The sequence below is a fragment of the Myiozetetes cayanensis genome, unplaced genomic scaffold (genome assembly GCF_022539395.1).
Source record: "Myiozetetes cayanensis isolate MyiCay16 unplaced genomic scaffold, myiCay2020 scf23, whole genome shotgun sequence".
Classification (NCBI taxonomy): Eukaryota; Metazoa; Chordata; class Aves; order Passeriformes; family Tyrannidae; genus Myiozetetes; species Myiozetetes cayanensis.
The window spans coordinates 10016221-10043252 of record NW_026087445.1 but is presented as its reverse complement, the minus strand read 5'-3'; the positions used below and the strand labels follow the sequence as shown (position 1 = coordinate 10043252).

Below are 27032 nucleotides of genomic sequence, written 5' to 3'. Positions count from 1 at the left end.
GGGAGGAAACACGCCTGGGCCGAGCAGCGAGCGCTTCACGTGGCTTTGGGGAGATGGAATAAGAAACCATAATTGAAATTCTGCTGTAGTAAATTTAAAATTAATTGGCTAACAAATTCCATTCCTTAGGCACGCCATCCAAGGCTGAAAGACTTAATTTTTTTATGTTTTAAATATTTCATCATATACGCTCATAATTCAAAGTCAGGAAACAGTCAGAAATATTTTAAGTACTGATAAAGGGGGAATAAATTTCGTTATTTCAGTTCTATGCTTTTTGTTACGTTAAGACCTGGTTAAAGGTGCTTTGCATTACTTAAGATTTTTCAGGTGTCTGTGTAGCATTATTTTGCCAGATTAGGCTGAATTACACAGCTGAGAACTCGGTGTGCACTTCAGCTCTCAGATGTGAGCAGGAGTGGAGTCACCCCGTGCTGTTCGAGGGTGGGAGCACAGCCCCACCAGCTCCTGCCCTGGGGAGGGGCTTTCCTTCTTCCAGGGTCCCACTTGGAGTTCTGTGCACCTGGGTCTCCCCCCGCCCTGCTGGGGCTCTCCTGACCACTGTCAGGACGGCAGGGCCAGAGCTGACTCATGGGGGGTCACCTGGAATTGGATCAGGTTCCATACCATCCTCCACCTTCTGACAGGGCCCTTTCCTTTGGCAAAGAGCTTTGAGACATCAACACCCACCCGCTCTGCTCCTGGGCTGCAAGTAACCTCGTGTTAGTTGAACGTGCTAAGCCATCACTTTGTTAGAAACGGATGATTTTACAAGTTACTTTATGTTTCAGGTCCTCAGTATCGGCTGGAGAAGCAGAGTGAACCTAATGTCCCAGTAGATTTAGACTGTACCTTGGAGAGCCAGAGCACTTTGGAATTCTGCCTTGTCCGGGAGAACAGTATGTTTCCCATTTTCACTTTTGCTCTTGTAAACTGCTTAAACTCACATAAGTTATGTATTTTGGAACACAAGCTGTACTGTCTGGGCAAGTACATTTTGACGAGACTCTCTGTCCCGAGGCCCTTTCCGTGGTGCCAAAACAATATTCCAGAGGGAAATGATGGATTTCATACCTCTAGTAAATAGTCTGCATCCTGTTTATCACTTCATGATTAATCTTTTGCTGTTAAACTCTGCTCTGTAAAGTTATGACCAACCCTGAAAAACACGAAATATGAACCTGTCTGTGTTGCAGACGCTGCTCAGTGACTCGAGAGGTTGGTCTGCAGTGTGTTGTGCCAGGTCAATGTGGCTGTCAGAGGCACTGGGTTTTTCTAATAAAATTTAAAGAAATTAGCCATGTAGAAGTAACTAGAGCAGTTTGATGATTTTTGAAGTGCCAGACAAATAATCTTCTCTCCAGCTATGCTCAAATATTTTTATTCTATTACTGTTTAAATGTTCTAATATTATTTCCTTATTTATTTCTTTTCATAAAATGACATGAAACTTTAAAAAAAGACACTTAACATTGATTTGTGTTTGTTTCCATAGCATTTTGGTCCATTTTTCATTCTTTACAACAGTCACACTCTTGGTTTTGGGGTTCTTTCGTTCCATTTTGTGTAAAAATGTTGATTGTACTAATGAGTAAAACCAGTCACATTCCCGCTCTCAGCCAAGCCCAGGCTGCAAAGAGCCACAGTGAGAGCCTGTTTCAAGTCGTAGAAGAGGTTTTTTCTTTCTGTGCAAAGATTAGACCTTTCCACTGATGCTTTTTGATAGCAACTGTATTTTATCTCCAAATGGCAGCAGAGCCTCCCCAGAGCACCTCCTGGTTCCAGCAGAGTAGCAGCCCCTGCTCTGGTCAGGGACACAGCACCACGAGCTGCCCAGAGCTGCGGCACTGCTGGGGCTGAGATGAACACTCTCAGGTTTGGCTGCTGCTCTCCCTAGGGTGGGGCTTTCTCCCAAAATATTCCTGGTGCTCCTGGTTCATTTCTTCATGAAATGGTTCTAAGAAACTGTCGGAGAGACCTTGGCAGGAGGGAGCAGAGGGGCTGTGCCCACAGCAGGAGGAGGAAATGGAGCAGTTCTGACCTCGCTAATCGAGTTGTGCTCTTCTACAAGCCAGAATTCCCCGACGTCTGCATCCCACCTATTACTTTTGTATTGATTTTTAATCTATGAAACGATGCACACCAGTCATACTTCCATGGGCTTTGCATGTGATTTAAAATAACATTTTTTTTAACCAAGGCTCTGTAATTAAAAGAATATTGTATATACTTCATTTTTAATGTATTTTTATTGTCTGTGGAGGAATCCAGACTGCGGCCTAGAGCTGTATCTTCTGCAGGTCTTTGCTCTCATGAGTGACTTGGGTTCAAGTTGCATCGTTACTTGAACAGTCAGTCTGTCTCAAGTTTGTAAGTTGTGTAGCAGGAGGCAGTGGGTCTGCTCTGCACGAGCAGCAAATGCTTCAGGAGAGCCTCAGGGGCCTTGGCTCAAAATAATTGTCAATAAATGTAGTGTTGAGGGGACACTTTTCCCTTTCCCCAGAGTCCTTGTGCTGCACCACTCCTCTCCCCTCCCAGGCCAGAGGACACCAAAGCAAGCCCTGCTTCTCTGCAGAGCAGCATGTGAGAGGTGTGGGATGGATCCCCCGGGCTGCCAGGTCAAAATTCCCTCCATTGGTGAGCTCTCCTGCGCTCGTTAAGCAAATTGATGGTGCCCATCTAAGAGCATGATCTGGAGCCCATCTAGGATGGGGATTCCCATGACAGAGAACACCCTGGGCTGGACCCCAAGGGCTCCCTGGGCTCACTGAGCTCCTGGTGCTTCTGCAGCCACCACCCTTCCTTCACTGCATAGGTGATACCAGCAAATGCAGCTTTGGTTTGCTCAAGGCTGACAGGAATCTAGGAAAATAATAAACACTTTGGTGAATTGTGCCTCTTTTCGGAGTGTTTTCTGAATTGATCCCAAACTTGAATAAGGAACACAGGAGAAATGTTATGTTTGTCGTTCTGCCCCCCAAAATGGGTTAGTTTAAAGGGATCCTGCACTGTCCCTGCTCAGGGATTTGTGTTGGCCCTGCACACAGAAGGGCTCAAGGACAATACAGTGTGTGAGATCAGTCACAATCTCTGCTTGTGAGGAGCCTGGCTCCCCCCAGCACAGTCAGAAAGTGTGTTTTGGGGTGCTTAGGAGCTATCTTTTGGTGTGACGTTAGAATAGAAATATTGACAGTTTGCACTATTAATAAAATAATGGCTTGACAATCCTATCATCAAACTGAAATATTCACTTTGTGCATTCTGTCTTGATTTGAAATACTTTTAGCTTCAATATGCCGGTCAGGAAAAGCTCTGTTATAACACCTATTGCTTGTAAATGTGCTCTTCATAGTCTCATAGTCATTTATAAATATATATATGGATGATGCCAAGCATCTGCTGGGAGAAGAGCTGCCACGTTCCTTTGGGCAACAGAAAGTTTATATTTCAGGGTATTAAATGAAACAAAAACCTTTCCATTATTAAGAAATATGTATGGAGAAATCCCCTTTCCATCCAGCATTTCCTAATAGCATTCAAGTTAATAAACTGCTTCCAGTGTGCAGAACTTTTAACTCGAACAAAGATTTATCTTTAAACTGAAAGCTGCACTTTGTAATGTGAAATGCCTTTATATGTGGTAGCAAACCGTTCATGGCTAATTTAGTTTTATTCTTGCCATCTTACTTCTGGAAAGTTCCTCTTTCTCATTTTATCATTAGATAGTAATTAGTATTCAAGGGAAATTGGTCTTAATATATTAAAATTGGTTTAGTGCCTTTAGACCTATAGCAAAGCCAATGTCTTATTGGAAAATGTAATTGGGGACTCTGTGTATGTAATTAATTGTATTGCAATTAAGAACTTTCATTAAGCAATATTCTAGTACATTAAAGTAATAAGGGACATTTTTGCAGTGCAGTTAACTTTGTATTTTGTTGTTTTATCGAGGAAATGCAGGTTCACTTGCTCTTGAATAGTCTTGCTCTAGAAATGCATATGGCATTTCAATATTCTGCTATTCCTAATGAGTCATTTTTATCTGTCCTCTGGTGCAGGCAGGGGTCTCTGCTGGAGGAGGCTCCTGGTTTAGCTGAGTCCCCATCAGAGGAGGCTTCTGTTTAGCTTCTACCTTGTTTCAGACTCATGGTTCTGGTGCTGTTGTTCCACTGCTGTTTGTCTCATTTGAAGGTCAGGAGTTTCAATGAGGGGGTTGGCCCGAGGGACCAGTTTAACTCCATATTTCACAGCGTTCCTCTGGGTCCGTGTCCTGCCATCCTCAGGCACAGGATCTGTGTGATGGGGCAGTTCCTGGCTACTCTCCCAAGAGCAGCAACTTAGAAATCCTGTGAAGCTGAATCTGTTCCCAAAGCTTCGTGAAACAGAGGGGGCCGAGGTTACGGATACTCGGCAGATCTGAGAGGCTTCCCGGGCAGAATCCTGCTGCCACGGGGCTGAGCCCTGACAGGTGTCACAGGTTTACTTACAGGCACCTTTTTTTCACTGGATGTGACCTGGCAGGCTGCGAATTTTCTGATGCTTTTATTTTGGGTAAGTGAAATCTGAGAAGCCTCAGCCTCACAAGAGCTGTGTAACATTGTCACTCAGCATCCCCACCCCGTGCCATAACTGCGGGTGGATGGCGAGGCTGGGGCAGTTCAGAGCCAGCTGGGGTCGGGAGCACAGGGACAGCGGTACCCTCAGGGTGTCCTGCAGGTCCTGATCCTGTGAAGTGTTCTCAGCACATTTCACAGGAGGTGTGGGAGGGAGGTCAGTGTGTTGCCACTTTTGGTGATATTCCTGCATTTCTGATCGCTGCTGATTCAGTTTGGCTGTGGGTGCTGACGCTCCCTCCCAGGTAACGCTGTGTTTAGCACCCTCCTGTAGCACTGCCAGAGCCCTGTCACTGAGCTGGCAGAGGCAGCAGTGGCACCTCACTCCCACTGGGAACCCCTCTGCATCTTGGAGCAGGGCTTTGTTAGGGCCAGCACTGAGGGTCTCCCTGTGTGAGGCTCGGGGCTCCTGTCCCCCACCTCCTGTCGCTGTGGGTCCTTCCCTGCCCCACTGCGTCCCGTCTGTCCCAGCTGTACCCACGTGTCCTGCTGAGCTCACAGCCCAGCACAGTGTGTCATGGCCACACACTGCAGGGACAGGGCTGCAGGGACGTGTCACTGCTTTCCATCGGGGTGGGGTCCCTGATGGCTCTCAGCAGCAGGGCTGCGGTGCCACTGCCACCCTCCTGCTTCCCTTTCAGGCACTGCCACGCCACAGCCTTTCAAGAGGCTTTTAAGTGCACCAAAAAGTTTGACATATCTCAGTGTATCTTTGGAGTAGTGCAGCATGAGGGTTTGACATGATACATTATGATAATCCATAGTATAGAGACATTAACACAGGGGTCTGTGACAAAATGCATTGTAATGTCTCGGAAGGAGCCATTACAATTTATCTTGTCATTCTGGAGCATGGAGTGGTTGCAGTGTTAAGATGGCTCTGCATAAATTCACATGGAGAGTGTTTCATTTGATTTTTGGAATCCTTTCAAGTCGAATGGCACAGCCCAATTTGTAGTTTAACCCCTCAGTGTCCCAGTTCCCCAAAAGAAGGTCTGCAGTGTGTGGGGAGGGCAGCGCTTGGAAAGCTGTGCTGAATGTCTGTGACACAGGAATCTCCTGCTTTATGCTCTTGATGTCTATTTTGAGTCATTTAACAGCAGATCCTCACCTCGCTTTGGTGTAGACAGGAAAGATTTTATCGTAAGCAGGGACATTACAGAATTAGCAGCGAGACAAGGGAATGCAGCAGGAGAAGTGCTCCCTGCTCACAGGGGCTTCCCTTCTCCCACCTGCACTTGTCCTGGTGATGGCCACAACCCTGACAGCCTCCCGTGCTGAAGCAAACAGTGTGTCCTCCAGCAGCTCTCAATCTTCCATTCAAAGGGATCCTGCTCCTGCATCCGTCTGGGTCGGAGACACGTGCCAGGGTTTTCCTGGCAAACCATCCCCTTGTCACTGGAACCCAAACATGGAAACCCACCATGGCTTCCCTGTGATCCCTGGACAGATGGGAGTGTACATCCCAGCGGGAAAGGTTGGCATGGGGAGCATTAGTGTTGAGACTGCTCCAATGGTGCAAGTCTCAATCAAAATTAATACTGAAAAATCTTGACAAGTTGGTACCTGCTTTGCTGGGGCTTTAAGATCTGTACTAAAATTCCATCATCTCATCTTCCTGTTATTAAAATTTCAGCAAAATATAAAGTTTTCATTAATCTCCTGCAGCAAATTTAGTTCTCTGAACTGGCAGTTGGTTCAGCTTTTAGGACTACATTAGCCAGGATATTAAACAAAACGTGTCATTCCTCAGGATCTCCTGTAAGAAGCTAAATCAGTTTTCAAGCATATTTATGCTACTTTATCTACCAGCATCTGAAGGATCATTTCGAGCTGAGGTGCTTTATTAGCAGCTGGCATCGAAATTACTCCGCGCACAATTATATATCGCATTATAGTAATGTTGAAATTGGTGTTAATCCAACGTCATAAAATGTAAAAAATCTTTAAAGTGTGTTATATTTTTTCAGTAATTGGCATTTTGGTTTAATGAGTTGTTACCTTTTATAAAGGCAGTACCTGCAGTGGTGATGAGAATACTCATCAGTAAATAAAGTGAGGCTGTGCATCAGCGTGCCCGAGGTGCCGCCGGCCCCGCAGCACGTGGGGTGCTGGGCCATGAGGGATCTGTGCCAGGGAAGGCTCAAGGGGAGCACCTCTGGGCACGGGCCCCTCCCCGAGCTCCTTCCCAGTGACGGGCTGTGGGTGCCCAGCAGATCCCCCCTGGATACCCATGGTCCAGGGCTGCCTCCTGCCAGCCGGGAACTGCTGCTGGGACGCTGGGCTCCTCTTCATGTGGCCACAAACGTCTGTCCTCATGTCCTTAGTGCCTTAGTGACTTTGTTCTGGGATGGAGGGTGGAATTTCCTCCTCCCAGAGACACAAACCTGAGCATTTAGCTCTCCCTCCCCCAGCCCTCTGTGCCGCTGTGCCGGCTGAGTGTGAGCCGCGTGCCAGCCTCTCCTCCACCGCTGTTGGCTTGTTTTGCAGGTTCAAGAGGAGAAGAGGTCTCGGAGGAGGACCCCCAGATCGACATTGCCACAGTCCAGGACATGCTCAGCAGCCACCATTACAAGTCCTTCAAAGTCAGCATGATCCACCGGCTGCGGTTCACCACGGATGTGCAGTTAGGTAAAGCAGCAGTGCTGAGGAGAGCGGAGCAGCTCAAACCTCTGGCCATCTCCAACAGCTGCCTGTCCATCGCAGGCTGTTTCAGAGCAGTCACTATCACCATGGTCCATTTTCTCCTGGAGCATTTGAAAGTGTTTCTAGCATTTCAGTGGTTAAAAAAAAAAATTCCTTTCAGTTGAAAATTCTTCAGTATTTTTATTACCCCCAATCAGTTGCACATGTTGCCTCTGAACGAAGGCCATTATTTAATGACCTCATATCTTTTTTTCAATCTAGGCTTCCTAATGGAAAGCTTCTTGCCAACTGTTTTATTATTTTTAAATGAGGCTTTGCAAAATTAAGAATTATTGGGTTTTTTCCTTTTCTGAGACTGAAAGATTTTAACAACCAAGTGGAATCTGAGATGGAACAAAATAAAACAAGCATTCTCTAAGGTTTTATATTGTCCCTATTGGCTTGCTGAATGCTTTTGCAAACATGAAGGCCAAGGGCTGACAGAATCCTGAATTATAAAAGCCCCATTACTGTTTTAAAATGATTGAATGGCTTTTTATCTTTGTGTTTAAATTGTGAAAATTTGATTAATGATGCATTGGTAGGTGACCTGTGACATTCCTGCAAATACCTTCCATAAAGAAATGATTCAGCAGTAAAATATTAAGTGCCATAATGTTTACAAAATACATTTGTTCTGTAGAGTTCAGCAGAATTGTTAAATCTAAACTGTACCAATTCCTGTATTGTTGTCAGTACAGTCTCTTCATTCTTCCATCCTGAAGCACATGGAGGAGTACATGTCTGTAAAATTCTCCCAGAAGAGGCTTTTTTGGTTTATTTTGAGCTGTCTAGTTAAGGCAGGATTTATCTGCTGGTGCTGGAGCAGGGCAGTGCTGGGCATGTTCGCTGCATTTGAGCAAACTCTCGGGGTGTGATAGTTTGCTTGCAGTGAAGTTTGACTCACTGTATCTGGGAAGTGTCAGAAATGAGAGCTTGAAAAGGTCATGACAGATCACTAAAGATAAATGGTTAAGGGAGAAGAGCTGTTAAATGAAACAAATGGCTTAACTCGTGCAGCAGTGGAGGAGCTGACCCTGCCCAGTGCTGTAAGGACCATAAAATTTCCCTTTTATAACAATCTGTGAACTTGTGTGGGTTTGATGGCAGTGCACTGACAATGAGGGTTTTATAATCTAATTATTTTTCAAAAATCAAAGGAAACCCCAGTGGGTGTTCAAAGCTTGGACAAATGTAGAGAATCAAAACCTTTGATAAAGTCAAAGTGAGTGTATGTTGCTGAGGTTTTTCCTGAATTTTTTAAAGGTATTAAAAGAGAAACACTGATAAAAAAAAAAGCACCAAGGGGCTGTTTGGGTTCGAGCTGCTGCTGAGTGTTTCGTGTTACCTGTGAGTGACAGACTGCTCCTTCCACCCTGAATGGAAAAAACGGGGGCTCATTTTTTGGTTTTGTGCAGAGTAACTGTTCTGGGAGCTGTTCTCATGCAGTGTTGCTTCAGGACCCTGAGAATCCCAAGTCATTCCTTTGCTCCTTGTTGGCTGTGCAAGAGCAGATCAGCCAAGGGACCGTGGGTGCACCAGAAACACCCGTGTGGATTTGGGACAAGTGCTCCAAATAACCCCCTGGAAGATTGATTACATGTGACAGAACCCAGAAATGGAGGAGAGCACTCCCAGTGTAGCCCCTCACCCCTCCCTGCAGGTCCCTACAGCGTTGTAGGACACGTGCATGGAGTTGGAACAGGTTCTGCCCTGGCACTTTCTGAAACATTTTAGCTCTTTTGAGGCCTGGTCATTGAATTTGAACAAGGTTTACAGAAAATATGGGAGTAAGTTGGATTTTCTGTACATTATGCATAGCTCTGTAGTAAAAGCAGTGTGTGGATGACCATGGGAGGAATGCCCAGCCCTCCTGAGTGAGAGCTTTATTGCAGTTTGAGGTGGCAGTTTAAGGTCTGGGGTTTGTGTCTCAGCCCATATCAGAGGGCAGTGCACACACAGCAGCACTCTCAGCAGTTTCACAAAGGCTCTATCATGTTATGGAGGAATAAGACACATTTGCTTGTGTATCACATTAGCAGAACTAACAGGAGCATATTGTCTGGGAAAACGACTGCTGGCAAGTATTTCAGAAAAGGAGGGGCTGTTGCAGACCCCAACAAAGGAAGCAAGAACAGAACAGTTACTGGACACATACATCGATGACATTTCTTTTGATAAAATGAATGAATTAAAAAAACAGTAGAAGCAGCATTTTTACTTGGGTTTTGAGTATGACTGATTTGTGCTGTGAGACAGAGGCTGCAGAAGCCTCAGACACAATGCTGTTTTGATTTTAGGTTTCAACACATCCAGATTGTGAGAACAATAACCCAAAAAAGACAACATTCTTTGTCAATGTGCTCCCTGGATGTGGGTGAGCTTGAGCCAGTGATGTCGAGATACAGAAATAATGGATGAAGTATACAGCGACAATTTGCAGATAAAAATAATAGAAGTTAGAGTGTATTTTACATGATAAAAAAAAGATGAAAGAGGAGGAAGTCTGTTCCATCTGAGATGGTTACAAAATGGTGAAGTAGCCTCTGCTGAAAAGATTGATGCAATGGGGAGTGACCTTGGCTTGGAGCAGGAGCTGGTGATGTATGTATGAGCATCTCGCTGCTAAATGGACCCAGATTTGTAGCACTAATATACATGGAAGCCCAGAACCAAACTCAGGATGGCAATAAATCAACAGCCACTTTGGGTGTCATTTCTGGTTTATATTCCACTATTGTTCTATCACTTTAATTCATGTCACTATCATCTGTTCATCTGGAACAGTTTTATATAATTTTCCAGTGGAGTTACCTGACAAATCCTATCAAATTAACAAGGTGCATTAACAGTATTGACTGACTATGAATTCTGAAGTTGCAGGACCAAACTGAAATTTTTTGAGGATATTTTCAGGGGTGATGCTCTCAGAGGAAGGGACGCGAAACAGCCCTCGCACACAAAGAATTTGCACCTTTATTTTTAGAACTTCTCTTGGCTTTTTTTCAGTGAGAAAATAAGATTTTGTACCATCAACTTCCATATTTTCCTTAAACTACAGCTAAATGCCATTTGAAATAATTAACCGTTACAGTAAAATACCAATGCTGATTTTAAATAATCTGTCCAAAATTAAATCACAAACCAAAATGGGCTCCAGATACAGCCTCAGCCTGCTCAAATTAGTGAGTTCCAGCAGTCTGGGTGTTAATTGGGCTCTTGATACAATACTTAATTGAAATGTGAACTCTCTGACGTGAGGTATGTTTAATGACAAAGCGCGTTCCTGGATTAATGGGGTGTTACTGTAACCCACTGCAATCACAGGGTGAGTGAGGATGACCTGGTGTTGCTGCAGGGGCTGCACTGAGACCCCCCACAGGTACCTGGCCCGTGCTGTCTCTGTGCCTTGGCTTTAGAGTTGCACAGAATACAAACCAGACGTGGTTTGTAAATTCAGCCGTGACCAGGCCTTAGGAAATACTGAGTTAATTTTGGAGGGCTTGGGAGCACTGTGTGTGCATTACATCCTACTTTTATTTTGTCACATCTCTCAGAAGTTTCTTCATCAGCTTCTTTAGGTTTCCTGTGCTTCAAACAAGCCAAATGAGATGTCTTTGAAGGTGTCAGAGCCAGAACCCTCAGGAGGGAGAAGGTTCTCTGCTGTTCTTCCAGAGATGCAAGAGTTAAATGATATTTTTTCCTGTATTGCTTCCTCTTGTTGATGTCTCGTGAGCTTCACCCGTAACTCATGACTGAAGACACCTCCTTGTTTTTAATGCTCTGCACACCTTGTAAAGAGCTCCCTGTGAAGTTTGTTCGGGTGTGGCAGCAGCTCCTGAACAGGTTCCAGCGGGACACTCCTTGCCCTCTGCCTGTCCCAACAGTACTGGTGTGGCCCCACCTTGAGTTCTGGGGGGACTTTTGGTCACCACAATATAAAAAAGGCTTTAAGCTATTAGAGAGCATCCAAAGGAGGATCACGAGGACGGTGAAGGGTCTGGAGGGGAAGCCTCGTGAGGGGAAGTTGAGGTCACTTGGTTTGTTCAGCCTGGAGGTCAGACCTCACTGGGACCTTCAGCGTCCTCACGAGGGGCAGCAGAGGGGCAGGTACATCACGATCCCTTCACTTCTGTGACCAGTAACAGGACCTGAGGAAAGGGCTGGACCTGGGTTGGGCAGGTTTAGGTTGGATGTCAGGAAAAGGGTTTGGATGTCAGGAAAAGGTTCACCCATAAAGAGGTGGAGCATTAGAACAAGCTCCCTGGGGCAGTGGTCAGGGCCCCAAGCCTGTCTGAGTTCAAGAGGTGTTTGGATAATGCTTTCATGCACAGGGTGTGATTCTTGGGGTGTCCTGCACAGGGCCAGGAGTTGGACTCGATGATTGTGAGGGGTCCCTTCCAACTCAGCGTATTCTGTGATTCTGTTCTGCGATTCTGGTGTCTGCTGTGCAGCAGATGGAGCGGGGCCCGTGGTGATAGTGTCTATTACACAGAGCAGTGGTGACTGAAAAACCAGCAGTATCTCCTATAAATCTCACAGCTCATGTAGCTGCTGCTTCCAGAAGAGCTCTGTATGCGTTGAGAAGAATTTTTTCTGTGCTACTTCTTTCTTTTGGTATGCTTATGCAGGAGAATAAAATGCAGATTATCAATGCAGTTTGATAACCATTTGTTTCTGGTTTCAAAAGCTCCTGTGCTTTCAGAAAGCCCAGAAGGGCAATATACCTTCAGCCCATTTAAGATTTATAAAGTGTGTCAAACGGCTGATATGAAATCGGTTAAACAGATCACTGTTGTGGCTCTCTATTCTTTCTCATCTCAGGTATTTCTGGAGACAAGGTAGAGATAGACCCTGTTACTAATCAGAAGGCCAGCACTAAGTTTTGGATTAAGCAGAAACCCATTTCAATCGATTCTGAACTCCTCTGTGCCTGTGACCTTGCGGAAGAAAAAAGCCCAAGTGAGTAGTCCTTTTTATTTATGTTCCCTCTCCTCTCCCTCCCTGGATGTGCTCGATGTCCAAAGAATTATTGCTACCATGTCCTTTTCTTTCTATAGGTGTATTTTATTCATTACAGGATGTTTTTAATCCGACTCAGTTCTGTTATAAAGAATACAGCATAAACAGACACACATTTTACAAGTGTCCTGTGATGCTGCTCTCAGCTAATGGCATCATTCAGTGTTTCTTGCCCACTGTCATACCAAGGGAACACTGGCTCTACCCAGCTGTCTCCAGCCCCCCAGTGCATCAGGAAAATCCATGTTTCAATATAATTGCAATTTTTTTGAAATTTTTTTACATCCAGACCAGTGCAGCTGGGGATCTTGGATATACAGTAAGTATCAGCTCAGTCTGAATTTGCCTCAGCCCTGGCTGCAGGGTCACTGGGATTGGAGGGGCTGCTCTGAGCACTCCATTCCATAGTGGTGGCCGTGCTGGGCTCTGAGGACAGGCTGGATGTCTCAGCTCCCAGTCATCACCCAGAGGTCAGAAGTAGCTGTTTAGAGTGTGGCTTCAAAAGCCAAGGGCTTCTGCTCGTTGCATCAGTGGAGTAATGAGAGTCTCTATCTGGAAAATTTGTTTTAAAAAGCAGAAGATGGGCCCTGGGTGAATTGGGTGATGTCTCCCAGTGGGGCCAAAATGGAACTGTCTATGATCAAAAAGCAACTGTAGTTCAAAAGCTCGGATGGATTTTATTGCACTTGTGCCTCTGCAGAGTAGGGATGCTGGTCTTAAGTACTTATCTGCAAGGTGACAGAGAGGGAGAATTATGTGATACATATTTACAGAGGTAATGATCTGTTGAATTCTCTTGGAAGAGTAAATTTATGGCTGCCACAGATTTTATCAGCAATTATTGAACTATATCCTTCTCTCCTTCATTACCCCTTCCTACCTCCATGTTCTTGGTCCAGTCATTGTCTTCCTTTTCTGTCTCTCCATCAAGATTTCTTGGTCCTTGGGGAGGCACAATCCCAAGGAGAAGCCTCCCCAATGACCAGGTGGTCTGAAACACGTGAGGGTTGTGTACAGTGCAAGGGGCAGTTTGCACTGGTAAATACTGTCACACCTCTGGGTTGTAGCCACATTTCATTGTAAATGCAAACACCTGAGGAGGTAAAATTGTGCCCACAAAATGAGACTGCATTTGAAGAGCTGACCTTGAAACCCGAGGTTTCCACTTCTATCCACACGCCAGCCCGAGGCATCCAGGTGTCCCTGGAGACCTCAGACCACGTCCTGCTGGGATGGGGCTCTCCAGCCCCAGGGGCAGCACCTGCAGCTGTGGGAGATTACCTCTGTACCCAGATTGTACCAGCACGGGTATTTCAACCCCCAAATAGAGTCCAGGTGCAGAAGGGCAGTACCTGCACATGGGGACCACTGAGTGAAGAATCACGATTTTGGAGAGGACACACAGGTTGCAGCAGAGGCAACTGTTATGATACTGAGGGGTTTATTTGCATGTTTCATGTGACCATTTTAAACTTCTCCCACTAAATAATTGTTCGACAGAGTTCCAAAAGGAGAAAATACTTCCTTCTGAAACTGCTGACCTTTTCCCAACTCACGAAAGATGTTCCAAAAGTCATTATTTTAGGCCAGCAGAAGAGACTTTTAGTGTGACATCTCAGAATGATGCATTTTGTGGAACTGAGCAGCAGATCAGTATCTCTTGAATTTTAAATGGGAAAAAGTTATTTTAGTAGCATAAAGGAATGAAACTCACTGTATTTCACAAGTTTTGTCTGTGATTTTTATCAGCACGGTGATGTATGTTTGCAGCAGAGTTTACATCAAAAATTATTCCTGGATCTTCCTTGAATGAATTATTGCAAAGAGAGGCTGAGTACAGATAAGGTCTTTGAGTTCTGCAATATATTTTGTTTTCATGTTTTTATCTTTTGTAACACAAACAGGCTCCATCTCCTCTTTCAGAAGTGCTCTGCACACACACTGGTGCTTGTCCTGCTAGGCCAGGTGAAACACGGGCTCTGGGTTTGGAGCTGCCTTCCCTCCCCAGGCATGGCATGGTTAGAACCCAGCTGAGCCCTGCTTTGCTGGGCTGTGTTCTTGTAAACTCTTGAAGAGGTGAAGGGTTTGCAGGAGCCTCCAGGTGTGACTGTACTTTTTAGTAAGGACAAGGGGTGTTGGGAGTGAAGGTTGAATGCTGGGACCAGTGTATGGGTGTGGTGGAGAACCTTGTATGTGTATTCTTCAGTTTTCTCTGAACAGGTTCATGCAGTGAAGTTTTAGTGGCACTTGCATGTGTGTTAAAGGCCTCAACAGCTTCAGAGCTGATGTGGTGTGAATATTTATGGACAACTTGGAGCTGTTCTGGACAGGCTGAGCTTTCCTGTACCATAAGTTTATGGAACTCAGAACTGCCTTCAGTGAGGACAGAGAATGAAAACAGAAAGCTCTGACATCTCACTTGCTGTTAGTGGCAGGATTGTAGGCAGGGATGGCTGATGATTTTTGTTTGCCCTTGTAGTAGCCCTGGGTCAGAATTTGAATTTTTATTTGTAAATTAAATCAGACTCCCTTGATTTAGACAAAGGGAAGAGGTAATGGCCCTGCTGGCGCGCTCCAGTGCCATTAGAACCTGAGAACACTCGGCATGAACGGCTTCTTTAAATCAGGTTCAGCCTGATTATCACGAGAGATTCTGAATGTTTTGAATCTTGAAAGGAAGCATCCTATCATGGAGAAATAAGATTTAAGCCTTAATAAAGTAGTTGTCATTTTTATAGCTGAAAAGAGCTTTGTATCTCAATTAAGTGTACATAATATAAAGTCTTAAGGAAGCAACATAATAAGTTTAATACAATTATATCCCTTTGCAATAGTGTAATTTAAAGGAAATCTGATTCTGGTAATGTCTCTTACATTACTTGGACAAGGAAGAAACTTCAGTGTCACTGCCCGCTGCCTCCCTGCAGTGCTCTGTGTCCAGCGCTGCCGTGGGGAGGCACAGGGACCTCGGGGCAGCCCTGCAGTGCCACTGGGGCTGATCAGTCAGGCAGCTCACCGTGGGCCTCTCCCACTCATCTGTGTTCTACACGAGCTGCAGAAATTGTATTTATTTGATAATTTACTTGAGACACTGAAGCAACATTCTCTGTGACCCTTTATCTGCCTTTTTTTTGTTTTCATAAAGCAGAGACATCTCAGTTACTAGGTCAAAATACCCTCAATATGAAGGTAAGTCTAAACAAAGGTGTTCTGTAGGTCACAGGGTACATGGGTAACTTCGGTTTGTAATTTAATTGCCCGCTTTGCACCCTGCAGCTGAAGATTTCCTTTAAATTCTGATTCCATTGTTGCACTGGGGCTTAACAGAGTGTTAACCTGGTAATAGGCACAGGGCCTCCCCATTATATGTCTCGCTATCGAGCGGTTCTGCATGACTAGTTAAAAAAGATGGCAAGAAGATTAATGAAAGCTGCGAGTACAGAAGGGGGGCAGGTACCTCGGCAAGACTTCCAGCGAGGAGATATTAGAGCTGAACCAGAGCTTGGCTTTTTCTTTATCCCGTGACCTTTGAACCTGCCTTACTGTCGAGAGCTGCCAGCCGAGCCGACGTTTTGATTGATGTTGCTACACGAGTCAGTCTTTCCCATTGAATTCCACATCTGCACGAAAATAGCTTTTCCAGCAGTATTCACCCTGGCTGTAAGTGATAGCCAGAGCCATGCCTGAACCCCCTTTATGTAGTTTTCATTTAAAGCTAAAGGTATTTGATGTTTTAATTCAGTGTCCAGTTCCTCCTGATTATGCATGTTGGGTAATACTGACTTAATGAGTTCGTTCTTGGGTTGTGGAAGGACTGAAAATATACAGAAAGCACTGGGAAGGCATCGGGTTCCTGCTGCTCTGGGAGCTCAAATAGAGACGTTGCAGGTTTGCTCAGAGCCTGCAGTGGGGCCGGAGCAGAGGCAGCGATTACCTGTGTGCTCTGCAAATGGTGCACAAAATGTCCTGTGCTGGTTCCTGGGATCCCTGCTCCCACTGTGGATAATGCAGAGCACCTGTGAAGTAACAGAATACAATTCCTTCTTGATAGGAGACCAATCACAGGTTCTGATCAAAAGGTGAAAAACAGGTTCAGCAGAGAAAATGTTCCCCAACTTCAGGCTCGAAGTGAAAGGACTGTGCAAGCGTGGAACAGAAGGGATGAGCCCACAGGCTCGTGGCCGTGTGTGCAGGCAGGGGATGCCTCGGGGGGAATGGCAGCAGGGCACAGATGGCCGTGGCTGTGCCGCCAGCTCCGTGTGCCGTGGGGGGCTCCGTGTGCCATGGGGGGCTCCGTGTGCCGTGGGGGGCTCCGTGTGCCGTGGGGGGCTCCGTGTGCCATGGGGAGCTCCGTGGTGTTGTGGGGGCTCCGTGTGCCATGGGGGCTCCGTGTGCCGTGGGGGCTCAGTGTGCCGTGGGGGGCTCTGTGTGCCGTGGGGGGCTCCGTGTGCCATGGGGGGCTCCGTGTGCCGTGGGGGGCTCCGTGTGCCGTGGGGGGCTCCGTGTGCCGTGGGGGGCTCCGTGTGCCATGGGGGGCTCCGTGTGCCGTGGGGGGCTCCGTGTGCCGTGGGGGGCTCAGGGCTGAGCCCCAGAGGCCTCGGGAGCCTGCACGGCCCGGGCAGCCCCCGGTGGGATGTGTCCCCCAGAGCAGGGTCTGCAGGGGGGTCCCGGTGTCCCTGTGCAGGGACGGGCAGTGGTTTGGGGACGGCGTCGCTGGAGCGGCTCCTGCCGCAGCCAGGGCTGTGCTGATTAACTGTGTCCCCCTTGAACAGCTTCTCCATAAAAGTTCTCCTGAGCGCAATCAGGAGCGTGCATTGCCTCATCCTTTTAACAAATCTGTTTTGTAGCCCTATTAAAAGGGGTCTTCATCTATCCTGTCAAAGCTATTCTGCTGGGGTTTTTTAGTTTAATTACACTATCCAATTAAAACTCCTCGCTGCATTTTGATTCGCCTCTCCTCGGGCCTGAGTGGATGTGACATTTACAAGGCTCGCCTCTCAGGCAGACAATGTGTGATTGATGAGCTGCAGACGCAGTGGAGGAGCCGATTGCCATGTGGAAACACTGCTTAGTGCATTTTGATTTATTTATCATCTTTTTTCCCAAACAAGGTTGCTGGTGAAGAGGTTTTGGGCAACCCCGAGTTCCACCTCAATTTTCAGCGTTTTTGCAAAAATCTTTATTAGTATTCTACCTTTGGTAATAATTTGACGAAGAAACAAAAGGCTTTGAGGGAAAAAAATCCAGATGTGTGAACAGTTACCACAATTTGACACGAAAGTGGGCGTGTGCAGCACTTCAATTGCAGCTCTGCTTTCAGGACATCTGGACACAAGGCACCCTTCTAATAGCAATGCTGTGTAATGAGCCTGCAGTGGAACATAAAGACCTGAGCTGGAGGAAAAGAGATCATGGAGTGTGCTGCTCCCTGAGAGAATGGGGCAAGCCCGCAGGACTACAGCTGTTATTCTTTTCCCTAACATTATTATCATTTGTTCCTACTAAAGTACTGCCTGGTCTGAGGAGATCCACTCCAGGCTCATGGTGAGCAGCCTGAACCCATCGGTAACTCCACTGCTATCAGCAGGGTCAGGATTTCATCCAGAACTGACTGCCATCACTGCCTCTAAACTGTGTACCTCTGGGATAAATATCACTTGCATAAAATGGGCTTAACCCCACTTGTACACTCAGGCCAACATTCCTGGTCAGTCTGTGTCCCTAACCAAGCTCGGTACACTGTTGGTGTGTATTTTATTTTTCTTATTCCTTCCCTTTTTGCTGATGTGTTTCTAATTTTTTTCCATCCTGTCTGGGCCCGTGAGAAGAGATTTCAGGGTCTGATCCTGTTGTGGTCACCATTTCTGAAGTGGTGAGAATCAGTGATGGCAAATGATGTCCATAAGTGCTTTGTTCTTCAGAGGGGTCCTTCTCCAGCTATTTATTCCGCTAATAACTCTTAATTGTTGACTTCTGCCTTATGGTCCTGTAATGACAAAGCAATCATCAAGGTATATTGAAAAATTAACATAAATTTGCATTTCCCAGTGTTTGTTTTCTGTTTTGTCCAATTCATGAATATTCTTTTCATCTTCCATCTAATTAGTGATTTAATTCTGTGCATACTGATTAAAGAGTGGCTTTGGCAAAGAGAGGGTTTTGGTATGGGCTGAATTGTGGGGTGGGAGGGGAAAAAGAAAAACTCTTTCTAGTCTTGTCAGATTCGGTAAAAAAATTGTCTTTTCTTGTGCAAATTCACATCCTTCCAATGCTTTCCAGGCATTCTGTATTTCCAAGCAAACTGTTTTCCAGTATTTTTAGACTCTGATAAAAAGAGTTTATTGCTTAGATTAAGAAGTGATATTTTTTTCACCTTATCAGGTGCAGTGCGCTGACCCGCCAAGGGTTCGGATGTTTTCCTGAGATTGCAGCAATTAGCACAGGATTTGCTGCTGCCTGTATAGCACACTTTGGGCAGTACTTCTGGAGCTGTAATTGTGCTGTATGTGAACACAGGGGCGTGGAGAGGCCGGGGCTGCAGCGCAGGGCAGAGGCTGCACAAGGGTTTCCCAGCCTTTGGGAGGGTGAGCAGAAGGGTGAGCTCGGCCTTGGCGGCGTGGCTGGCACTGCAGAGCCTCTTCCTTCGCCTTGTTGGCTGTGCAGTGGTGCTAAAAATCAGGAGACAGGGCAAACAGCAGAATGTAAGACGTGGTGCTGAAGGAGTAAATGAGCTGTCCTCGGTGAATTCCCAGTGAATTAGCATCCTGCCCTTCCGCCGGCATCGGCTGTAGGCTCCTCTCCAGGAGTAACCACGCAGGAACCCATTAGTGGTGGGGTTGGAGAAGATTTATCAGCGTTCTGAGCTGAGGCCAAAGGGCACTGTTGGGAAGAGGCTGCTCTCCTGCTGTGGCAGCGGGGTCGGCCCCGGGGGGCTCAGCAGCACTGGGGCTGGTGAGGGGCTCGAGAGCCCTCGGCTGTGCCGAGCTCGCTGTGGGCTGTGCCTACACAAAAGCTGTTGGTAACAGATGAGCTTCTGCCATTCCATTTGCTTTCCATAACTGTTTTATCAGATAAACATAGTTGGGAATAACATGCATTTCCTTTTGCTTTTGCTTAATCCTGATAGCAGGACACTGAAGGTTCCCCCCAAACACCAAACCGGTGTTGGTGTGGAAGTGGTGGTAATGGAGCTACTCTTGCAGTGTCTGCATTTGGTTTAAATCTCCCATCACGTGCAGCAGGAGCCACTTGAGCTGCTGCTGTTTGTTACCAGTTCCTCTTATATGGAAACATCAAACCATGGAAGCTCCTATTGATCTTGGAATGGTCAGGGGTGGTGCTCCTATTGGAAAGAGGTACATCACGTATTTAAGCACTCTTGGAAATGGAAATCAATCTCACAATTCATAAATTCTATCTGGCTAGAAGAGTAGCAGAGCAAAGTGCCAGTTAGGATTTCAGTGCACTCATATTTCACACTGTAAATAGTGTGATGTGGACTCGGAGCCCATAAACATGATGCTGTAATGGGGAAAAGTCTTCTTGGCTCCTTTCCACTGCATCACGAGTCACAGGCACACACCCAGCCATCCTCCAGCATGGCAGCAGTGAACACCTGAGCAGGTTTTGTCTTGATCCACAGCAAGAACCACCCGATGAACTTTCAGGACCCAAAATACAGCAGCTCGTTGGGATCCTCCTGACCCTGTTCTGTGCCACTCTCATTTTCAGTAATCAGTGTCTGTAACTGTGTGGAATGTTCAGTGTCCAAGGAACATGGTGGGAGCTGGTGGGGGCAGTGCTGTCCCTCATCCCCAGGAGTGGTGCAGAGGCACTTTTGGAATCATTAAGATGCTGCATTCCAGGCAGAACTGCATTCATTAACATGCTGATGAGCTCCCAGGTTGGAATTCTGCATTTTTAGTACCACCAGGGTATCATTTGTCAAATGATTTAAAGGGTGGGGTTTTTATTATTATTATTAGCCAATTTTTCAATATAGAATTTATATTCCAGATTAGTGCATCATAATGGTGTTTAATTAACACTCCACAATAAAATACTTGCGTCTCAAATTTCCTGGCCACCGATCTGAGCATATATCAGTCACTTTTTGGAAATCTGGAGAATTAGATAATGTAAATAAGATTTCCAATTAGCTTTCCTGCAGGAAAGACCTGGATTTACAGTAATATGGCTGTTACTTTATGGCTTGCTAACTCTGACTGTTGAACTGAATAAATTAGGAGAAAACTGTTGGAAAAGTATCATGTATAGAATATGCCTAATTTTAATTCTGAAGCCATCATCATTCACACAAGTGAGGGACATTTTGCCTTCCCACGTGTTCCATGTTACACCTTTGTGTTGCAGTTGTCCCTCCCGGCCCTGTCCGTCAGTCCTGGGCCGTTCTCCCAGGGGCAGGAGGGAGTGGCTGGGCTGGTGGCACCACGTGTGCACTCCATCTCGTGGACCCTCTGTTTGGGACCGGCCTGAGCAGCCGTGAAGCTGCCAGCTAATTGCAGTCGGGGTTAATTGGATTGTCCCGCTGCAGGAGGGGCAGTCCCGGCTGCAGCGCTTGGTGCTGTGCAGCGGTGCCAGTCCCCTTCACCAGCAGCAGCCAGCTGGGTTGGGGGGAGGTTTTGGGGGGAGGTTTTTGAGTGATGATTCTGGGATTAATTGCCCTTTCTTTTTCAATGCAACACTTGTCCGTGCGTGGGGGTTTTCCAGCGAGCCCCGGTGCGGTGGCTGAGCCGAGGCGCCGGTGTGGGCCCAGCAGAGCTAACCAGCCATTTGATGGATTTTTGCATTTCCTGCAGTGGGGATGTGATGGGAAAAGGAACTTTATTGACTGGAGTTCAGCTGCTCCTGTAAGCCACCACTTGCCTTAAATTGAAATGACATGAGAAGCCTGTCAGCATTTCATTGCTTCCTTCTGTCGTGCTGATGGTACGCGGAGATCACCATCTGTGGTTTTCTTCTGTCAGGCACACGAGCTCTGCTCAAACTTTACAGGAATATTCTGAACAGTTTTTTTCTTATCTTTGCAGGTCATGCAATATTTAAACTTACATATCTAAGCAATCATGACTACAAACACCTTTACTTTGAATCAGATGCTGCTACTGTCAATGAAATTGTACTGAAGGTGAGTATTAAACTTTAACGTGACCCAAAATCCTGGTGTTTTACCACTTGTTAGACATGAGAAGAGAATTCAGGAGGCTCTGGAATCACGAGGGTGCAGTGCCTGAGGACCACTGAGGTGTGTTTAACCTGCCAGACTGGCTGCTCCCTGCCTGTTGTTTTATTCATCCTTCGAACAGTTGCTGCCTGTCTGTGTGTAGCATTTCCCTTTGTGCTTGTTTCTAGTTAAAAGAAACACTAGTCTTGTGTGGAATTTTATGGGAAACTACCAAATTCTACTGTGTCCAGGTAGTTTCCACCCCTGGACACGAGGTGCTCAGCATCCCCATGCCGTGCAGAGTGCAGGGGCTGTGTGGGACTGGGTGCTCCTGCCCCTCACCCACGTGATCCCACAGAGCACACAGGGGCTCTTCCTCACCTCATCCTCCATCAGGGTTCTTTGCTTCCCCTGGGGCTCTGGACAGGCTCGTACTCCCTTGCTTTGGGAAACAAATTATTGTTACACTCTTGGAAGATTAAACGGAATTTTCCACAAGTTCATCTTTCGTTGCAAGTCAAAATTCAAAAGCAGTAATTCTGGCAAACCATCTGTTATGTTTGCTTTTATGGGCTGTGTGGAGTTTAGAGGATTGTTAAATAACTGACGTGCGATAAAATAACTTTTATTCCTAACACAGAAGGTGAAAGTATTTGAGGGGGTTTCTATTTTGGGAGCGGTTAGGCCAATTCTTTTGTTCCCACTTTGTCTTAAATCAGCTATTGTAATCCAGAACACTTAAGAATCATGGAATCACAAAATTGTTAGGGTTGGAAAAGACCTCCAAGATCATCAAGGCCAACCTCTCACTGATCCCCCCATGCCCACTAAACACATCAGGGAGAGCCACGTCTGCTTGTTTTTTGAACACTTCCAGGGACGGTGACTCCACCTATCTGAGACTCCTCATAAAAGAAGGCTAAAAAAGGTTTACTGTAAATAACATGAATATTCAGGAGAGAAATACCATTGAACAGTACTTTTTTTCTTAAGTTGCCGTTCGTTTACATAGAACATTCTCTGGTTTCATGCACAAGTCACCGGTTTGTTTTCAATTCCATCAGCATTAGAAGATGCAGAAAAATCAGACTTTTCAAATTAGGCTTTTTACATGATCAAGTGAGAAAAATGGAGGCTTTATTGACCATGAAAATTCCCTATATTTTTATGCCTTAAGCTGTAATATGCAATGAAAGTGAAGCACTCTACAGTGCATAAAATTGTGCAAGTTTTAAGCCACAGCATATTAACCAGCTAATGGCAGACCAAAGGGCATTTTTATCTTTTTGATTCTTGCATTAACCTTCCATTAAAATTATCTGTGAGATTATCACAAAGCACTGGAGATAATAAATTTAGGAAGTAGTGGGCTTGTTAAATATCATTTAAAAATGCTTTCATCAAGTAAAATGTGCCAAAACACAGAAAAACTCTGAGATTAGCTGAGTATGCAAACATCATAATGGAAGAATTATTTTTATTGAGGCTGATAAAGTCCTTTATTGAAGCCCATTACTGGATTATCCCCATGCTGGGGCTATGCTGTCTGCCTTCACCAGAGATTTGGGTGACCAGGTGGGAAAAGGGACAAGGGACATGGGTGGATGCACTGGGCTCTTCTGGTGCTCCAGGCTCTCTCTGTCATCATTGTCCTGGTGGCCACTGGGACCAGTTACACCAAAGCCCTGTTCAGTGGGTGGTGTGGGGGTCCCTGCCCGCCCCAGGCCATGCTGCTCAACCGCTGATCAAATGAAACATCACCTCGTGTCTTGCAGGTTAACTATATTCTAGAGTCGCGAGCAAGCACAGCCAGAGCAGATTATTTTGCTCAGAAACAAAGAAAACTGAGCAGGAGAACAAGCTTTAGCTTCCAGAAGGAGAAGAAGTCGGGCCAGCAGTGAGGCCGAGCCTCGAGCAGAGCTGTGTGCCGCGTTGGAGGAGCCGCTCCCCAGCGCCCGGACGGGGGAGCCAGGACTGTGGTGCTCCTGCTGCCGGGGCAGGAGCGGCCGGCAAGGAATCTGAACTATCCCGTCTCTCACGGCTGGAAGATTATCCCTCGTTGGCGATGGGAAGTCTCCCCTGTGACAGAAATAAAGAGCCATATCAGCCGGAAAGAAGACTGTTACGCTTCAGGTTCCTTTGATTAGAAATAAGAGAATGACGTAGACTGGCATCATTTAATTACTGTATTATGTACAATCACAAGAAGAGATGTGATTACATATTATTTCACAGCCTGGTTAAAATAAATTATATACATCTGTAATCCACCCACGTACACGCAGGTATTGCTTGTGACATGATCAAATTTCTAAAAACAAAATGTAGGACAAATGTATCCATTTTTACTATTAATAAACAGATGTAATCTTTTTCAAGGTCCATATGATGCACAGTTCTTTTGGGGGGAGGCTGCAGTCCCAGATGGTTTCACTTCTGTTGCTGAAGTGCAGGAGGCATCCGTGAGCCAGGAACAGCAGCCGTGGCAGGGGAGTGCTTAGCGAGGGATGCTGAGACAGTCGAGTCTATTGTGGTTTGTTTTGTTCAAAAATATTTTTATTTAACTGTGCTTTTCAGCTTTGCATACGCTTTATTGGAAGTTGCTTGCTGCAGTTGGAAATCCACAGCAGCATCTTGGTGGTGGAGAGGAGCATCCTCCTGCCCAGGACCCACAGCTGCTGCTGCCCAAGGTCTAGCCCTGCCTCTGAGGCACCTTGCACCTGGGACTAAAAAATGCCTTCACCTTTTCTTAATATTATTCTTTAAAAATAAAAATTAATACCTACTTTGTACTAGGATTTGTAACTATATTGGCCTTGTCCATCCTTAATACATCAGGGAACATGGGAATGGGATTGCTGAGACCCAGAGCCGCGTTTTTGGTTGAATTCACCCGAGGTGTCTTTCATCCATCTCTCTGGGCCGCTGGAGCTCTGCACACACATCCCTGTGTGTGGAACTGCCCTGGTTCCGCACGGCATTGAACCCCCACGGGGCTGGGGCCAGCTGAGCGCGGCAGCCCCACGGCACAGCCTGACCTCTGCCAGCTCCCACCTTGCTTTTGTACAGAGAAAACGTCCTGAGCCTTAACGCTTCGTGCAGGAGCAACCACTGAGGCAGAGGGAGGGTCTGTGTCTCTCACCTGTTGCGTTTTCGTGGCTCAGCCCTCCCGGTGCCGATGGCACGGGGAGGGAGCCCTGCCCGCACCACTGAGGCCAGGCCTCACTGTACAGTCTTCCATGATATCTGCAAAATGAGGATCGCTATTTTATAGTATGTTATTGATTTTTTAAATATTTTCTATGTGCAAATGCAGCACAGATGCAATGGGGAAAACCCCTCTGATGTAAATGACTCCTTCAACTGACTGTGAACTATTTAACATTAAAGTTGTTCTGTGAATGTTGTTTGGCCACACAGTTTCAATTCTTTTTAAATGAACTGAAAAATTTCCTATTTGGTATCAGGAACAGCAGCAGTCTCCTGTTTCCATGGTCATAGTGCTGCTGTCACCCCCTCACATGTATTTATCAGCAGCAGGGATTCAGCATGTGCAGGTTTGCTCTCAGTAAAGCCTTAAAAATTCAAATAATACAATCTCTGCTGTCTGTGCTGACGTTTGTGGCACAGTCCCTTGCCCAGATCATGTGTGTTCACACCCTCTCATCAGTCACCTGCCACTAGCTGTTCCCAGTGTGGGTGTTCCTGGGAGCCAGGGCAGGGATGGATAGATGGACGGACACAGACAGATGCTGCTGCTGGAGGCTGCTCCAAGAGCTGGGTGAAAAGCAGGAAACATTGGAGCCCAGGATGAGTTTATTTGCTCCAAAAGAGCCATTAAATAGTTAAAAGCAGCTAAAAAACAAATTTGCTTTCCAGTTGAATACATAGCATGCAGGAAACCTTTCCTAAATCCTGGAAAGGTCCAGCATTCCAAGAGCTGAGCAGGCCCTCTGCAGAGCAGACATTTCTGCTCCTCAGCGTTTCTGAAGGAGTTAAATTGGAGCTCATGGCTGCAATCTGTGCACAGCTGAGCACGGACCCATCACGGGCTGGTCTTTCCCCGGTAGTCGTAGATGTAATTGAGTCAGATGGGCATTCAACTGGGTCAGCAAGGCAAGCTGTTCCTCCATCCTGCTCCTGGGCTCTGGCAGAGGAGGGTGGGTGCAGCTCATGCGCTGAGGATGACTCTGGCCTGCCGTGCACTGGGAGCTGGTGGAGGCAGCAGAGGTTTTCTGAATTTGGCTCCACTGTTGGAGGAGTCCTGTCTGCAGGGACAGTCCCACTCTCCTCCTTGGCTTTCCCAGAGCATTGGGGACCACAAGAGTGGCCTTTCAGCAGGAAACACACAGGGCACCCAGGCATGTGCTGGCACCCAAGACCAGAGCAGTGGGTGCTCTCCCTGGCCCTGCAGGGTTTGCCATGAAGTCCCGCAGGAGCAATTCAAGCCAGAGGCTCTGTTGGGTTTGGGGTGGCAGGAGCCTGGTGCATCCCGGGAGTTTTGCAGCTGCCCCTCAGACAAGGCTGGGACCCGACACTGGGACAAGCAGGCAAAACCCATCACACAGCCCTGGGTGCAGCCCTGAGATTAATGGGGGGAGTTATTTATGAAGACATGTTTGTAATGGGCCCATGAATTCATGGAAATGTGCTGCTGTGGCGGCGGGTGCTGCTGGGTGCTGCTGCTGCAGCTGAAATTAATGCCCCTTAAATCACATCCCAGCGCAGTCAGCCTGGTGCTGCTGGCCAAGGACAGTGACGAGGACAGGGATGTGTGGGCACAGCGGGCACGTGGCCAGGTGGGCCAGTGGAGGGTGCCCTGTGCCCTGTGCCCCGTGCCCTGGCCGGGTGCTGCTCCCCGGCACCAGTGCCAGGGCCACCACGGGCAGCTGGGGCATGGGGAGGGCTGGCCCTGGGCACGGCCCTGCTCTGCCACTCTGCTGCATGAAGGGTTAAGCACTGTCATGTTTTATTCTCCCCACACACCTCTGCTTAAATGCAAAAAGAGAAAAAAAATCTCAACAGGGTGTTGTTCACTCTAAAAACCCTAAGCATGATTTGTGAACTCTCACAGCCTGGGTAATCTCATCAGAGTAATGGGATTATATTTCAAATCACCATGGCCTGTTCATTACACATTTAAACTCCTTTGACAGAGGAAAAGTTAAATAAAATGTGTGCGTCAGCCCTGGTTGACTTTCCCAGTTCTCTTTCTTGATTAGACAAACAGATGCTGAGCTCCAAAATGAAAAAATAATGTGCTCATTTATTCATTTTTCTGACAAGTCACAATAGATTTTTAACTACAAATGAGCCCCCTCCCCAAGTGGGAGTGCAGGGGCCGCATGTGCCATAATGGGCTGTGAGCCCACGGCGGGGGCTGGATGGGGCACAAGTGGTCATTTCCGTGCTGTGAGAGTGGGGACGCTGCCACAATTCCCCCAACGCTGCCACTGCCGGAGGAATTCCTCCAAGGAGCTGATGGACGGCACTCGCATTCCTGCCTCGAGCGCAGCCATCGCCTGCAG

At 46.7% G+C, this 27032-nt stretch overlaps 1 protein-coding gene across 3 annotated transcripts in view; it reads left to right on the top strand.

Moving 5' to 3' along the window:
• The window catches only part of MAPKAP1 (MAPK associated protein 1), an 85001-nt gene extending 60082 nt beyond the window's left edge, over window positions 1–24919 (top strand). For 2 of the 3 annotated variants that reach the window (XM_050319877.1, XM_050319876.1), the window contains exons 8-12: window positions 792–899; window positions 7104–7244; window positions 12123–12260; window positions 21371–21468; window positions 23280–24919. In XM_050319877.1, coding sequence (XP_050175834.1) covers window positions 792–899; window positions 7104–7244; window positions 12123–12260; window positions 21371–21468; window positions 23280–23405 — 611 coding nt within the window. In that variant the 3' untranslated portion in view covers window positions 23406–24919. The remainder of the gene's footprint in view (window positions 1–791; window positions 900–7103; window positions 7245–12122; window positions 12261–21370; window positions 21469–23279) is intronic. The other variant, XM_050319878.1, reaches the window with a different exon arrangement.
• The last annotated feature ends 2113 nt before the right edge of the window (window positions 24920–27032 follow it).